General features: G+C 40.5%; 1 protein-coding gene across 3 annotated transcripts in view; it reads left to right on the top strand.

The window, feature by feature from the left end:
• The window catches only part of slc4a11 (solute carrier family 4 member 11), a 78,331-nt gene that overhangs the window by 47,144 nt on the left and 13,976 nt on the right, over positions 1 to 17,211 (top strand). For all 3 annotated transcript variants that reach the window (XM_072365018.1, XM_072365017.1, XM_072365016.1), the window contains 6 exons: positions 43 to 166; positions 5,929 to 6,138; positions 11,876 to 11,960; positions 12,927 to 13,052; positions 14,190 to 14,303; positions 15,561 to 15,693. In XM_072365018.1, the coding sequence (XP_072221119.1) occupies positions 43 to 166; positions 5,929 to 6,138; positions 11,876 to 11,960; positions 12,927 to 13,052; positions 14,190 to 14,303; positions 15,561 to 15,693 (792 nt within the window). The remainder of the gene's footprint in view (positions 1 to 42; positions 167 to 5,928; positions 6,139 to 11,875; positions 11,961 to 12,926; positions 13,053 to 14,189; positions 14,304 to 15,560; positions 15,694 to 17,211) is intronic.

The raw sequence follows: 17,211 nt of genomic DNA, 5'->3' as shown, positions 1-17,211 counted from the left end.
CTGACATTTGTAAAACCTTCTCCTCTTTCCTCTCCCCTCCAGCTGCAACGTGAAGCATCTCCAGAGACGTCACGTGTGCATCTCCCGCTTGGAGAGGCCGCAAAACTGGGGGGAGAACTGCTGCGAAGTCCGCTATGTCATCCTGATACTGGCCCCGTCCAAAATGGTAACAGCCAACCACAAAGTTTACAGTTTCATGTCTGTTTATCTGTTTATTATTTATCTTCTATCTTGTTAACTGCTTTCGTCCTCACTTGTTGCAAACTGTGATGTGAAAACATATTCTCCTCAAAAATCGATTCCAAAATGTACAGTGCGTGAGAAACATTGAGGTTCTCCACATGTTTCATCTTAAATTAGATCCCATTGATTTTTTTTTTAATGAATTACAAAAGTACACCATGTATCGCTCAAAATTATGCAGACCCCTCACTTATTACTTGGTTATAGCATCTTTGGCAGCAATGGCAGCCTCAGGTTTTCTGTTGAAAGATCTTACAAGCTTTTTGCACCTATCCTCTGGAAGTTCCTCCCATTTTTCTTGGCAGAATTGTCCAAGCTTAACCAGGCTGGATGGAGAGTGTTTGTGCCATTTTCAGATTTCCTCAGGACTTTCATGGAGCTTTCCTGAAAACCATTCTTATGTTTTCTTGGTTGCACACTCTGTGTGAAGTGTACACTTTTAGCCCAGCCTCAGATTAAGAGCACTCTGGAAAAGAGCATTACAACAAAGGCTGTGAAGAGCGATGTGAATTGGCTAACTCAAAGCAATTAATTTAACAGTTTGACAAAACCATCTGAAAACTTGTTTTTGCTTCGTTATTGTGGGCAATTGTGTATAGATTGATAAATAGAAATGATAGAAAACTGTATTTCATCTATTTTGAGAGGTCTGAAAACCATCTGATGCTCTGTCAGCGTAAAACTTTTTTTTTTCCTACATTTCTATATTGACTATACCTTCACTTACAATGCTAGTGCTGCTAAGCTGCCAAATGTTGGAACTAACACTCAGTGGTGGTGGCCTCTTGATATTTTTGTGCGAGCACGTGCATCCTGTTGGTAGGACCTTTGGGATCAAAGTGTGTGTATGACTTCTGTTTTCCTTTGAAGAGCTTGCTGTAGCTGATGGAGTCGGCCATCGGCTACAGCAGTATCCCCCCCTCCCATCAGTACGTTAACTTTTTCTACCTCCTATTGAACCACTCAACCTTTCTATCCCCCGATGCCCCATCTTAAGCCTTCAGCTCAACACACACCTGCGCACATGCATGCACAGACACATCACTATCGGGTGTTCAGATGGCTCTGATCATTGCCCTGCTCCAAATGGAAGACCCCCTCCCATCCTCAATCCCCTTTCACTGAAAAACAGGCACTTCTTCATGTTGGCTACACTTTTAGTGTTGTATTCCCCAAGCACACTAATTTCACCAGTGGTGTGGTGGTAGGGGCTGTAGAAACCCTGGCAGTCAGGGATGCCTCAGCAAACTGCGTTATGTTTTCTGTTTGTTTGGCTGGTCTCTATCTCATTTTCTCCCACAAACCCTCATTTATTTTTGTTCTTTCTTTTAGTTCCTGCAGCCCTCTTTTTCTAGCGTAGCAGGCAACAATCAAAACCACTAATGGCATTTCCAAAGACATTAATCTGAGCCCCAAGTAAACAAAAAGCATTATTTTGTCTCAGTTATTGTGGATGGTGACTGCTTCTGCAAAAGAAAATCTTCGAAGTCGCATGATGATCATGATGATAGGAATTCCTTTGGTTGGCAGATGTATGTAATCCAGCATGTGACTTGGTGACTTTAGAGCAATTGTGGCTTTTTTTTCTTCTTGTCTGTACCCAGAGTCAGTTTAAGTTGCTGCCCTCTGTGTTTGTTTGAATGACAGTCATACTTACTCTCTACATCCACATTTTCCCAGTTCCCTGTCACTCAAACAGTGACATTAATAACTTCATGAAATTTCACTCATCTTTCACTCATTTCACATTTTTTATCAGTTTCACCCTGTGAGGACGATGGCAGCTTCACTTATTCAAGATTCACTGGAGTTTTGATTGGTTTCTAATGAAATACTGGGGTCACAGGAAAAAAAAAGTCCTCTGCAGCGTGACTCGCTTAGTGAATTAGTGAATATGATATATATGAGTATTTTGCAAAGGCATTTTTACAAAGACCGAGCTCAATACACTGTGGCTCACACCACATAGTCGTATCCAACATTGGACACCCCTTGTCAAAATTCTCTTTAGCCATTTTAGCACATAAAGATTGAAAAGTTTCTGTTCACACGCACACTTCACAGTGGGAGATTCTGTGCTGGAGGTGCCCTCTCACTGCCAGAAAAAGGGAGAGGGTTCAGGGTTGCATCTGTCAAGAGTACGCTGGAAATTATCCAAAAAGTTTGCAGTGGAAATCCTTGTTTTTTTTTTTTTTTGAGCACATCCAGAAGACATTTTCAAAACCAGATTAAAGGAATGTATCTATGATAACCAAGAGAGTGGGAAGAAACATACAAGTCAGCTGAAGAGCGTATGGCTGCATCTTTTGTCGGCTCGCACACTTGGACTAAATCTTTGGAAGCACTGGAAGCAAATGCTGCGGACGTTTGCACTCTCACATCCCATCCCGCTGCGAAATCTTTCAAAAATTTCAGGGCTGCAGTGCATCTCCAAAAGCATCTTAAGTGTGAATATTGTATTGAAGGAGATCTCCAAAAGACATAAAGTTAAAGAAGACAAACTCACACACGCGCACACACACACACACACACACACAAACAACATCAAAAAAGGTACATGAGAGCAGAGATGGTAAAAGAGAAACAAAGAGGTGACAGGAGGCAGAATGCAAATATGAATACTTAGTATTCTGTAGTTCTGTGTTTAATATTTTAATAAATATTTGTAGAATTTATGAGATTCATATGGTGTATAGCGTGTTGATATGTCATGAGAAGAGGTCAGTTGACGCAACCTTTAGAGCTTTATAAATACCCTGCAGCCATTGCCTCATCACTGTGGACAGCCCATGCATATGCATTGGTCCTGAAGTACAAGGCCCTGAAGGTATAGTTGCCACTTCAGTGGACATTAGTGAGTCATCCCATGCATTACCACCTACTGATCCATCAGTGTAAGTGCACTACAAATTTCTTTCAACCAAGATGGTCGATGTGATGCCAGATATGCCACACGGCTCAGGAATCATAGAGAATCCAAGGTCCTTGTTTAAGTTTCCAAATATTTATTTTATTCTGGGCAGAAATAATGATCAATGTTCTGTCCACTCAACGGGACTTCATGTGTTGCTGGTTATATTTGTACAACAATTCAAGTCATCAGTGATGCTTTTTTTTTTAGTAAAAGTACTTTGTGCCATTTAAAACTAGTGATTGTTTCTAGAATATACCTTGTAGAACGCTGGCACGTATGATCCAGTATTTACATGTCAGTTAGCATCTCTCCATTTTTCAAGTCAAGTGCACAGAAAGGCCTGAGTCAAGTGATGAGTTGTGATGATGAATGGCACCCAGATAAAGAAGGTTAAGAAGACATTAGCAGCTTTAGTTGGTCATGTGTTTTGAAAATGTTAACTGGTTCAAATTCAAGTTCAACTTAGGAAGTTTGGGTGGGAGAGGAGTCAAGAGCAAGAAAATAAATGTGAGAGGTCCCAGGAGTGAGGAATGGAAAGGGTTATTAAGTTATTAAGAATGCAGTGCCGCGATCTATAATGCACAAATAGTAATGCCTTGGGAGACATTTGTTTTTCTACAGTTCAGTTTATTAGTCAAGATTGAATTATTAACCCAAAGATAACATCACTCGTGTCAAGGCTGAAACTATTTCAATAAAAAAACAGCATGACAGTACGTCGGCTGGGTCTGGTTGGGAAGTCACCAGATACAACAACTGTCATACTGTTTGGACACGTGATGGCTGATGGCATCATTCAATGTGAACAGGGAGCTCTTTTAGAAAAATGTTTAACTTTGTTTTACATCTAGCTAAATGTAATGCATAGCAATAACCGCAGCAGCAAAGACTGTGACGAAATCTGTTGACATTCCGATATCAAAAAGCTTAACGTCTGGCAAGATTTTTCCATCAACCTTGACTGCCATTGAGCACCAAACATCACAGATGCCATCACTGAGTCCTCCATTCATCCTCGGAGTCCCGTGTTGGCAGCACAGAACATGATACACCCATTGAGTTGTGATGAGGCCAGGTCTCTGCACAGATGATCTCTGAGTCTCAACCCATCCACCCTTTCTCCACCAGCAGAACATCTGCCAGAAGGTGTCTGGATAGAATAAAAGCTCCCAGTACAACCTGACTTTGCTGAACTGGCATCCCGGCTTCTCTGTTTTCTGGGACAATATCTGCACGTGAGGTGGTGTTTGGCCGACCTGGCTGGCTAACTGGAGCAGATGTAGAGATGGTCTGATTTTGATTCCATTCATGCACAACCTTTCCAACACTGATGAGAGTATATCTGCTTTAAATGATTACAAGTAGTGCTTCCTCCAGTCAAAAAGCTGAAGAAAAAAAAAGCTCAATAAACCAGAAATGTAGCAAAAAGGAGGTGAGAAGCCAGCTGCTGCATGTGCAGAGATGGAAATAAAAAGAATAAAAAAATCAAGGCTTAAACCATAGAAAAGTGGGATTTTGAACACTATGTCATTTGGAAATAATATTGTCATTTCCTTGCTTAAATATTTACATTACCAGTAACTTTTGGTAGCTTATCATATATGTTGTAGAAGCATAGCATTATAGCAGAAAAATAGCTTTATACAGTGTCGATGGGTGCTGTGTAGCCCGAGGAAAGGCACCGTTTGTTAGCAAGTTAGTTTGTCCAACACTGGTTAAGGCTGAAGTAATTAGCTATATTACTAATTGTCAAATATCAGCACGTAGCTGAACGGCAGCACATGGTGATATTTAGCATTTGCTTCATTTCGTTGAGTTTCACAGAGCTGCTTGATATTTTTAGAAGTCTCCTGTTAAACACCTCCATTGCACAGTGTCTACTTTGTAAATCCACCGTGTGTGCTGTAATACACAGTCTACAGCTGTTGTCTGTGTGACTCAAGCTACAAACTGTTCAGAGAATGTCGTGGATGTGCATTTGATCCTTGGGAGTGATGCTTCTGGTATCTTATTCCTTTAAGACTTCCTCTTAAACCTGACTGAATGTATTGTATCACGTTCCTTTATAGAGGAAGAGCCTCCAGATTCATCAGGATCATATCTCTCATCTCTTTCAGCTCCGGTTTAAATTCGGCTACTACTGCCGAAAAGCTTAAAGGCTTTAGTTTTACTGTTTACTGCAGCTGCTGCTGCGCACCAAGCCTGACTATGTTGGTATCATCACCACCTGGCTGACAAGGCTTCCCTGGCACTGTGCTGCCTCAGAGTCTGCCAGGACGACATTATCATCACTGTGCTGCACTTTGTGCCCTGTGACCAATGTGGGATTTATTGACACCCCCAATACACAAAATCTGTTCCCAAACCTAACAAGAAGTAATAACGTCTTGTAGCTCTAAATCTTTTTTTCTTTTCTATGACTTTGGGAAGCAATTCATACAATAATTGTCCAGTAGACAGTGTATGCTGGATATTCCATTAGATTACTAATAAATACAGTTGTTTTAATATATTGATTGACACTTTAATGTCAGCACTGAGGAAAAAGCAATAGAAAGATGTTTCTATGCATTTTTTCATTTCTTTGAGGTAATAATAAAAAAAAAAGATACTTTTTTTTTTAAAGAAATGGTTGAGATGTCATTTAATACCAATTGAAAAAGTTATGAAATAACATATTTTATGTTCCATGGCCTGCAGGCTGTGTTACCACATCAAACAAGGTGTGACACTTAATTTTTGAAGGTTTTACACGTCTGTTTCTTTCATAGAAAAGCACCAAGACAGCAATGGAGCTGGGCCGGACGTTTGCCACCCTGTTTTCTGACATTTCCTTCAGACAGAAGCTGCTGGAGACAAAGACACAGGAGGAGTTTAAGGAGGCTTTGGTGTTCCAGAGGCATCAGCTTACAGCAACCAACCAGCAGCCCACTGCTCTGGGAAAGGAGGAGACCGACCCTCGCAGTCACAAACCTCTCAAGGTGGGAGAAAGATGTTTTTTGTATGTGTGTTCACTCTGAAAATGAGGTCAGATTTTCACTTCTGATTGTTCCATGGCAGCAACAACTTCTATCAGTCGTTTACAGCAGCAAACGAGACTTCAAGACTTGCCCAGCAAGAAGAAGGAATTTTGGAATTCACTTCTTAAATGTTTCATGGAAATTTTTATTGAACAGCCTTCTCCTGTTGCCCTGTGGGTGTGTTGTAGGAGGACCAAAGCGCAGGACAAAGCAGCCTGGAGGTAGACTTGAAAAAACTTTATTGCAAAAAAGAATTTAAAGATTCTTCAGGCGCTGTCACTGCAGGGAAACCAGCTGAGAGTTATTGATGATGGGCAGAAGGCAGGTGTGGTGATTAATAAAACTAGGGTTTGGGGAAGAAGTGAACTGAGTAAAGCAAGGGAACAAACTGACAACATGAAACAAAAGACAGTGAAACAGAAAGATTAACTTAACAAAGCCTGACATAGAAAATCTGGAAAACAGAACAGCAAAAACATAACAAAAACCCACAGATCATAATATCCTCAACTTATGCCGTAGAACCTCAGGGGAGTTAAGATCAGCACTCTGATTTAGTCATTTCAAAAGACAAAGTTTATTTTATTTGCACTTTTCTTTTGTTGATTGACTTGCGTGCTTTAAGGCATTTACACACACAGTTACTGCAAGCTACACTGCGCCACAAGCATTTGATGATCTTGGCTACGGCATCGTGTTTAATGTGTGCAGACTGTGGGATGATGATATCTGCCAAATCGCATTAGGCTGCGTCTATAAACAGCAACAGATTCTTTAGTTTTAGTTTTATGAGCCTGCAAAATGACTGGCTTATTTCCAGTTGCGTATTAATGTACTCACAGGTGTGCTAGTTACTTCATGTAAAGCTGCAATTCCTTCTCTGTTTCCTTCTATGCTGTCTATTCTATGCTATCCTTCTATGCTGTCTCTGGCTCATACGTGACCATGTATGCATGGTCACGTATGAGCCAGAGACACGTCACACAGACAACACTTCTGCTGCAGAAGACCACTGCTTAAAGGGGAACTCCGGTATTTTTAAACCTAGACCTTATTTCTGGCATGAAATACGTTTATCTACTCACCGAGAACAGTTTGGCGAAAGTCGGCGTCCTTTGGAAGCTATTTAGATAACTCGCGATCCATATATCGGAGTGAAAGGGGCAAAGACTGGATAGTGTAGTAGTATGATTGCCACCTTCTGTGTGGGAGACCTGGGTTCAAATCCCCTGCACGAAAGGTGCTACCTCTTTAGACAAGACCCTCTTACCCTATCTGCCTACTTGTAAGTCACTTTGGATAAAAGCGTCTGCCAAATGCATAAACAAAGATAATGCAGCCTCTAAATAAGGCATTATCTGTCTGTATTTCACCAATACTTTAATAAGAATGAATGTACGAACGTGTGCTATAGCTCTGTTAGCTCATAGGTGCTGTTATGTGACTCCTTGCGGCTATAGGAGAGCTAACGGGGGGATTTCTCCACAGGCACTCTACTGGGACCACTTCATCCACACGCCCCCCTGGAGCACAGTTTATTTACTCCTTGCTCTGTGACAGTCAGCTAACTTCACACAGAGTTTGATATTACTAGTTTTGTGCAACATGGCAGGATATTTATCAAATTTTGACAATGTGAATGACGACTTTGAGTAAGATGGACGTTCTTACCGGATGAGCTGTGCTGCAGCCATGCGTGTGGATGAAGTGGTCCCAGTAGAGGTGTGTGTAGAATTCCCTCCGTTAGCTCTCCTATAGCTGCAAGTAGCCACATAATAGCAGCTATGGGCTAACAGAGCTATAGTACACGTTTGTTCATTCATTCTTCTTAAAGTATTGGTGAAATAAATTATAGATAATGCCTTATTTAGAGGCTGCATCGTACTAGCAGAGATTCATAAGCAACCTTTTGAAAAGCTGCAGAGAGCGAATTTGAATCAAACAATTTTCCATTAACTGCTTTGAAGCAAAATTGAAATTTTGTGCATTTCGGTAAGATTTCCAAGGTCCAATTACAGTTGTGCGATCAAGGCACCACTCACACCAACAGTAGATCTCATATGATATTTTGTCAGCAGCTAGACTTCCTCACTTTTTTTCGGGTGGCCTATTTCCACACAATTTGAAGTGTGAGAGAATTGGTCAGTATTGGTGGCAGTCTTTTCTAGCTGTAAGAGTTGAGGTATTTTCCATGGCCCTTTCATCCTCACATCCCTTATCAATTTTTCACTTGTTTTTTTTCCTCTTCTTATTGCTTTGCAGGGCTCTGTTAAGAACTGAGACTATGCACATAAAATATATTATTCAACTTTTCCATTTCTTTCTGTCCTCCCTTAAACCCATGTCACCCCCTCCCTCTCTTCCACCACCACTCCTCATCTCCTCCTCTCTCCTTCTTGCTCGACTGGCTTCACTCTTCCATCTTTTTCTCCCCCTAATCAATCAGCATCAACTTCTGCCAGGCCTCCTCAGTGGGTAAATGACCTTACATCTCTCACAGTCCTGTCAGAATCCTCCCACCCCTTAGCTACACATGCGTGCACGCGTACACATGCACACACACATTATAAAGAGCACACCTCCGAAGCAGCTTTACTCAGTGCCACGGACCACCATCACCTCCTAATGTTGCCTTGACAGGACATGGCTTCTAAACATTTCCGCCTGTGTTTTTTTTTTTTTTATGGCTGAGGATTTTGTTAGGTGTTTATCCCAGGGCTTGGAAGGCTCAGTGCCACTCAGTGAAGGAGACTGGCAGGAATATTTAGAGAAAGACAATTCGAGAAAATAAGGGAGGAGGATTTTGAAAGCGGGTTAGTTAGAGCAGGTTAAATCACCGGCAGTGCAGAAAAGATGCAGGAAGAGTGTTTGTCTGCTTCCTCCTAAACTGACATCAGACCACCCGTAACAACAATCCCCTCTCTTGTACGTAAAGAAAAAAATTGTTACTGTGTGTGTGTGTTGTTATGTTTTTCCTTTCCATTGCCTCACTCCATTGACCCTTCAGAATGAATGGTAAACAGGTGGACAGTAATTCCTCTCTGAAACTTTTGTTTATCAAACCTGAGCCAAAAAAGCTGGTGACCAGGCCTCACACACACACACACACACACACACACACACACACACACACACAAACACTTCCTTGTAATAATAAATGATTCCATGATGTATAGGGATTTAATGGTTGAACACTTTCTGTTGAACAAGCGTGTGTGGCCTCATAAAATTAGCCAGTGAAGAAACGCTGATGCTGTCGTTTGCTTTTCATGTTGTTTATATTGACCTAAATTGCTTTGTTCTGCAAAAAAAAAAACAATTTAAGATGACAGATGAGTCTGGGATGGTTTTCACAGATTTTCCTACATGCACCTCGACCCGTAGCATTTAACTGTGTAAAGCTATATTCTACAAGGAAATTAGACACAGGGTAATTGGATCATTTAATAAGCTTAATCAGGATTCACATTTAGTCTCTGTCTGGTCTAACCTGAAAGCTCATGTTGTTAAGAAGCACTTTATGTCTCCCTTTGAATCCCATAGTTCTTCTCTAACTGTCCCCCTCCTTAGCTCTCTAAAAATACACTAAATCTTCTGTCTCTTACTGTTGCTGTCATCTCTCTGTCAGTCTATGTTATTCAGAGGACACAAAGATCTTCAGTAAATGAATACCTAAATCCAACTACGCTGCTCCACTTACTTTGTTTTGGATTACACAACTTTTGAGGGCTACCTCATTAACGCTGATGATTCAAGTAATCTTTCAGAGAGCCCCATGTGGAATCACCACTGCCTTAGCTGAGTCATCAATAGGGTAGTTTTTAATCTAACTGTGTCACTGTCTACAGCAGAGCACAAAATATACGAGCAATCGGAGTTGGATGCAGCCTCAGGCTTTTCATGCTTATGCATATTTTGGAGTTGCCAAGGATAAAGACAGACTGAATAAGCAAAATGCCAAAGAGCCAAATAGAAATAGAAACTTTAGAAAAACAGCCTTCATCGATACAGACACCATTAATTTATTTTGGTTTATTTAGAAGGCATCAACTTAGATCCACACACGGTAAATAATCCCACCTATACATTTAATAACGATCTTTCCCACTCCCCCACCCACATCCACCACACACAGCTCCTTGCCTCACTACTCCTCCATTCTTTAAGGCGGTAACACCAGAACTGTTGACCAAATCTGCGTCTCACAAAGATGAGGGGAATGGATGTCCTTAACTCTCTGTTTCTTGGCCCCGAGCAGGTTTCTGTGCAGCAGTCTCACCACGAAGGCTCGATTCACACGGTTAATTAAGTCTTTGAGCTGATGTTTGAATATGTCAGCCATTTGAAGTGTGTTGGCTCTAATCAGAGGAGCTCTTAATTGGTCATTTCTGAGGCTGGTAACTCTAATGAACCTCTGTACTGCAGCAGAGGGAACTTCCTTTCCTTGGGCAGACCTCGTGAGAGATACTTTTATCACGGTGTTTGATGTTTTTTTTTTAGTTTTACTGCACTTTAAAAAAAATAATTTAAAAACTTTCTGAGTTCTTATTATTCTAACTGACCTTGATGTCCTAAAGCAAAACAAACTGATTCTCTTTGCTACGTTGAGAAAGTGCCATAATACGAATAACTGCAGTGGTGGAACCAAGCCATTTAGTGGAGACAACACCACCTCAGCATCTCTCTCAACAGGTGTAAGTCTTCTTGGAGCTGGTCAGGATGTTGCTAACACTGTGCAAAGCTAAACCTAAAGGCTACTTTAAAGTGCAACTTGCAGGTTAACAACCCTATTGACTTTAAGTTCAACATGTACCAAAAACTAGATGTAAAAATAAATTTTTGCATGTCCTAGAATAACAAATTTTTTCAGCAGTGACATAGCATAAGCAAGAGCAGCAAAGCAAGAATGAGTACATGAGAACTATGTATACACAAACAATAACCAAGAGCCTTGAAATAATTATCCCGATAGGCATCAAAGTGATTAAGATACAACAAGGACGATGAGAAATACCATCCATCAGAGAGAAATGATCTTTTGGTGTGAGGAGAACTGAGTTAGTGGCATATAGCCAGTGATTTCTAATGTTGTGTCCAAAGCAGTGTAAAGTTCGCCATCGCATATCAGAGTATAACAAAAATGGAAGTGGAGTAACTAGTAATTAGACAGGAGGGAAAGCAGAGCTCATTGTCCCAGGATCAGCTGGTGGGTTATTAGTCATATTACACACTGTAAAAAGGAGAGAAGTTAACATTTTACGGTGCCTGCCACAGATGTCGAGGCAGAAGATAGAGTGTAAATCAAGAGAGAAGTGAAAGACAAATGATGAAATAAGAAAATAGGACACATAGTGCACAGTTCCCATCTTTTGAATTGTATTTCATTGCTTCATCTTTGTTGGTCCCATGGCTTGGTATGCAACGAGGTGCCGATGGAGACGCATTCTGCTTCTACACCATCTGTAACTCCATGAAATATCTGGGTGTATAATACTCCCATCTAAAGTGAGCATACCAGGAGGTTTCATTTTTTGTTTACTCTGGAAGCATTTATAGTCTATATCGGGACTGTAATGTCTTCATTTTGGTTCCACAGTGTAAAAAATTGTAAAAATAAAGAAAAACTTACCTTTCCATTAGTTTGGGCTAATGAGTAGAGGCCTCGTAGAGTGTCTAACCTTTTCCCTTCTCACCACAGTGTAAAGATTTCTTCAAAGCTGGCCGGGGGATTTATGAGGACTTGTGCCGCAGACTGCCCTTCTACCCCTCTGACTTCACAGATGGTAGGCTGGACATGGACTTGTAGAGAAAGTGAATCATCTCCCCTGTTATGCCTCACTGGGGTGCCGCTGGCAGCTCCTCGTTTATCTTTCACCCTGTGCCTCACATGTATCTGCGCTGCGTCCAGGGTCCCATATCTTGCTAAAATGACTGTCTTAAATGTCTCACTGCTCCCATATGTTTCCTTATGTGCACTATTATTGTAATTTCCCATGTCATCGACCACAGCCATTGCGCTATACGTTTCTGTTTTAGCCGCAGTAGGCTCATGGTTTTATTGAGTCATCAAATCATGTTCCCTCTTCGTATGAGTGAAAGGTTTTCTGTGTCCAGTCAAATAAATGAGCACATTTACTTGACCTTTATTGGGTTTTTTTCCTGCAAGAGAAAAATACTCAATATTTTTAGTTGCTGTTTATGGCAGACATGTTTATGGATTCAGTGGGACTGTTCGATTATGAAATGACCAAAGACAAAAGAGCAGAGTCATGAACAGCAAGGTGGAGAGTTTCAAGCTGAATTTTGCTTCTCGGCCTCTCTTTCGGCCTTTTCTCTTTTCATAATCCCCACATGCATTCGCTGAGCTGTAACAAAATCCAGATATTTCTGACATGTGAGCTTCATCAGATAACGATCATCTTATGAAGGTCACAGGACCAAAATCATTATGATCACATTAGAGTCCAATTACAGTGTTTTATTCCAAAATGAGTTATCCATCATTCGGGTAACTGCTCTTACAAAATGATGGATTATATAGAAGCAAAACAAATGACTCATATTTTTAAAGGGCCAGTCCGTAGTCTAAGCCACACTAGAATGATTTCACCCTGTGCACCGGGTGCTCCCTGGTTACTGAACGATGAATTCTGCTAATGTTTTTGTCATTTTCAAATTAAAGCGCTGAACCTCCTCCGCTTCATTATTAGCTGCATATGACTCATGTGTTTGTGTTTGTCTCCCCTCAGGTGTAGTTGGCAGTAATAAAACCCTGCTGAAGTACATGACCACAGCTATCTTCCTCTACATTGCCATCCTCCTCCCTGCAATTGCTTTCGGTTCCCTCAATGATGAGAGCACCCGTGGCGAGATCGGTATGAGCGTGCACTTAAATGTAGACACATGAACACTTTTCTCCAAACTTGGGTTGAGGAGGTAAACTTTTTCCCCTCTTCTTTTGTTTGTTCTAGTGTGAGCAGTTCGGTACACAGCAACGTTTTAAAACGGCTGACCTAAAGAATAATTATTGACACAGAAATCCTTTGTTTATTGCACAGTCCCTAAGCAGCTTAGCTCGTATCAAATTCCGAGCGCTGTCATTTTTTTTTCCTCAGTGTTGCTTGTTAATTGATGACGAGCATATTGATTGCGGATTAAATTACTGATTTGTCAGCACTTTCTGACAAAATCAAGGATCTTATTGTCGTTATGCCTTCCTACTCTGAGCAGTCTTACTGTGGATGTTTGACAATATAAAAATCCTTTTTTGTTGTTTTTTTGACAACACACTGAATCATTTTGCAACAAGCTGGCATACACACCTTTTAAACTGCTGGTCTGTCCATCTTATAGATATACTGTGAATCCAGTTCCAGTTTTCAGTTGTGGCTTGAATCCCAAAGCAACATCAGAAATATATTTAACTATTTTCTTCCCCCGTTGGTACGTAGTATGAGCAGACACTGAAAGGTCAAAACAACTAGCTAAAAGATGTTAAAGTTTCACAGCTGGCTGATGATTCTTATTCAGCACTACCTGTGTGTGCTGTTTTAAATTGATAATTCCTTTTTTTACATTGTCAATGCTGCCACCCAAAAATCTATCACTTACCTCTTCACTTTGATCAATTTTTCTTTTTTTTTTCATGTTGGGGAAAAAAACTATTTTCATGCAGAAACCCAAATACTCCAGAAAGTGTGCACTGAGAAAGGACTTTAGGGTAAACATAGCTTGCGTCTCACAGTTTAGTTAAATTTTTCTTCTACATTTGCATATTCAAAGACTGTGGACTTTTCATTTAAAGGGTTGGGGGGGATAAGACGTACTTTAATAAGCTGATAATGCAGAAAAAGAAACAGATCATTTCCTAATAAGGACATCACTGTCTAGACGGTGAATTAAAAACTTACTTACTTCTGTTCAGCTCTGCAAATCAATCTAAGATGCATTTATGCATATTAATCCAGGCCTCTGCTTGTGTTTTCTGTGTGTGTGTGTCTTCTCTGCTCCAGATGTGCGGAAAACTATCATCGGCCAGAGCATCGGTGGGGTCATCTACTCATTGTTCGCCGGCTCACCTTTAGTAATTCCTCTCACCACAGCTCCTCTTGCCATCTTCATCAGTGGTAGGCTTTCCCTCTGCCGTTCAACTAATCTCAACCACAATGCGCTTATCTTTCACAGTTTCTGTTGACAGCCAATTTAAATTGGAGTCTGCAGGGGTGGGTGGGGGTAGTAAGATCAATAGACAGAAGCATGCAACAGTGTGGAACAGCAGCTAAAAACTCTCACATCCTCGTCTGCTCTGCCTTTAGTCAGAAAACAGAATTGTTTGAGTAAAAAAGGTCTTTGCACAGACCTGTGTCCGTGAGTAAGTGTTTCTAGTGCAGTCAAGCAAAAAGTATATCGCTGAGATTTTTTTTCTCACTTTTTTACTGATGTTATGCAACAGGTGGTATAGCAAGCTCACAGGTCAGGTGACTTCCATACAGGGACATGTGAGCTTTTTATTCGGTTCAGAGTGACACAGCACATAAGCTGCTGTATAGCTCTTGCCCAACAGCAGGGGTTTGTTACTTGGAATTTAAATGATCTCGAAGGCTGGAAGCTGCAGAATCACGCAGGGACGAAGAAAAGCAGTGACTCTGATGCCAAGTTGTAGTTTTAATACCAAAGCTGTTTGCTGGGTTTTGTGGTGTGATGATCTTTGAAGTAAATAGGTTAGAACTGTGCTAGGCGCATTCTTGTGGCGATAATTGTAGAACATTTCCAGCATCCTGTCTGAGCAGAACAATGGCTTGTTTGTCAATTTATAACTCATCTGCGAAGAAATCTGCTCAAGATTACAACTAAATAGTTTTGGTTTTAACAAATCCTTTACAATTCTTTAGTCCTTAGAATAAAATGCATTTTCCCTTTCTATGTGTAGGTGTGTATCCAAAATCAATCTCTGCAAAAGCTGACAGAAAAATCTGTAATGAAGTTTTTCCTCAGTTTTTCGAGTGCTGGCAAAGCTACTTTCTAAAAGCATGTATGAGTACAGAGATGATCAATACTGTTCTTCATCGGTCTGTTTGTGTGTCGATTGACTAATTCACCATTGTTCTCCTCCTTTCATTTCATTTCATTCTTAGTTGGATCCTCACATACAGTTTCTCAGACAGAACTGGTTAAATCGTGGTGACTTGAAATCATTTATTCAACTTATTTCTGTAATCTAAAATCCTAGTGATGTAGTCCACTCGTGCCACTGTGCCCATTAATAATTAATTTGTTATTATTGTCAGTACAGCAACCATTAAGTGTGTTTTTAAATTTCATTTGTACTTATGTTCTACATCTGCCCGTGTGTTTTATTTGTTTATTTGCAACCTGGATCACAGTGATCAGAGGAATCTGCGATGACTACAACTTGGATTTCCCAGCTTTCTATGCCTGCATTGGTTTGTGGAACTGCCTCTTCCTCATACTGGGAGGGATATTCAACGTCAGCCTGCTGATGAAGCTCTTCAAAAGGTGTTTATTTTCTGATGTCACATTGATCACATCAGTCCTAACGTTTTCTTTATGTGCTGGCTCGGTTCTTTCTCTGTAAAGCAAAAAGCTGGTTTAGGTTGTATGTCTCCAACTGTGACTGCAGAAAAAAAAATCACTGGTACTTAACAGAAAAGTGTACCCAAAATGAAGGTTACTTCTGTCTGACAGCTTTTCAGCATACAGAGTTGCCGATGTTGCCTTCTGGTTCCCTTACTTGAGTATATTTAGTCAAACCAATGAGAGCTAGAAACTCAGTAATGGGGATCTCTGTGTTTCGTGAAATGTATACATTTATTCGTTTTCCCCCAAAAAAATGTTTCCAAAAAAGCTGTGACACTGAAACGCAGCTGCACGCAAATCATTTAAGTCTTTTAATTTAATTGTAAATAGTACAAAGACAAGATTGCAATTTCAAATTGAGACATTTTATATCTTCTTCAAAAAAAATATGTGCTCATTTTGAATTTCTTGCCTTTGGCATTGTTCAGTAAATTAGACTTGAAAAGAAGTGTAATACTATAACAAAGAGAAGAAAAACAATAATTCAATTAAATTCAATTCAATTTTATTTATATAGCGCCAGATTACAACAATTGTCATCTCAAGGCACTTAAGTAATATAGTCCAATTCAAGCCAATTGGAATTCAATTCATTGTAATCATAATCCAATTAATTCATATAGAGCCAATTCAAAAAAATGAATATCCTAGCTAAGGAAACCAACAGATTGCACCGAAACTTGTCTTCAGTCCAATCTCCCGTCCTGAGCGTGCCTGTGGCGACTGTGGAAAGGAACGACTCCCTTTTAACAGGAAGAAACCTCTGGCAGAACCAGACTCAGGAAGGGTGGCCATCCGCCTCCACCAGCTGGGGTTTGAGAAGACAGAAAAGAGGGAAAAGAGGGGGGAAAAACACCATAACGCCATTCAAAGGATATCTGTTGGAACAGGGAAACATAGGTTAATAATCACAATAATGTCACATGTACATAAAATCAATTGTGAAATTAAAAAGGGGGAAAAAGAGAGCAAAGTGAGGAAAGGTGTGACAGATGAGGTCCCCCAGCAGTCTAAGCCTATAGCAGCTTAACTATGGGATGTTTCAGGATTACCTGAGCCATCCCTAACTATAAGCTTTATCGAAAAGGAAAGTTTTAAGCCTAATCTTAAAAGTGGAAAGGGTGTCTGCTTCCCGGACATTTACTGGCAGCTTATGAAGTGCTCAGGTCCAAAGAGAACAACTTCAGTTTTGTCTGAATTTAAAAGCAGACAGTTCTGAGTCATCCAGGTCTTTATGTCTTTAAGACAGGCTTGTAGTCTGACCAACCTATTGGTTTCATCTGGTTTCATAGATAAGTACAGCTGAGTATCATCAGCATAACAATGGAAATTTATGCCATGCTGTCTGATAATGTTACCTAATGGAAGCATGTATAAAGTAAAAAGAATTGGTCCAAGCACAGAACCCTGAGGAACCTACATGACTTACTCCAATGT

The sequence above is a fragment of the Leuresthes tenuis genome, unplaced genomic scaffold (genome assembly GCF_036924035.1).
Source record: "Leuresthes tenuis unplaced genomic scaffold, fLeuTen1.0.hap1 SCAF_15, whole genome shotgun sequence".
NCBI lineage: Eukaryota > Metazoa > Chordata > Actinopteri > Atheriniformes > Atherinopsidae > Leuresthes > Leuresthes tenuis.
This window is presented reverse-complemented; position numbering and strand designations above follow the sequence as displayed.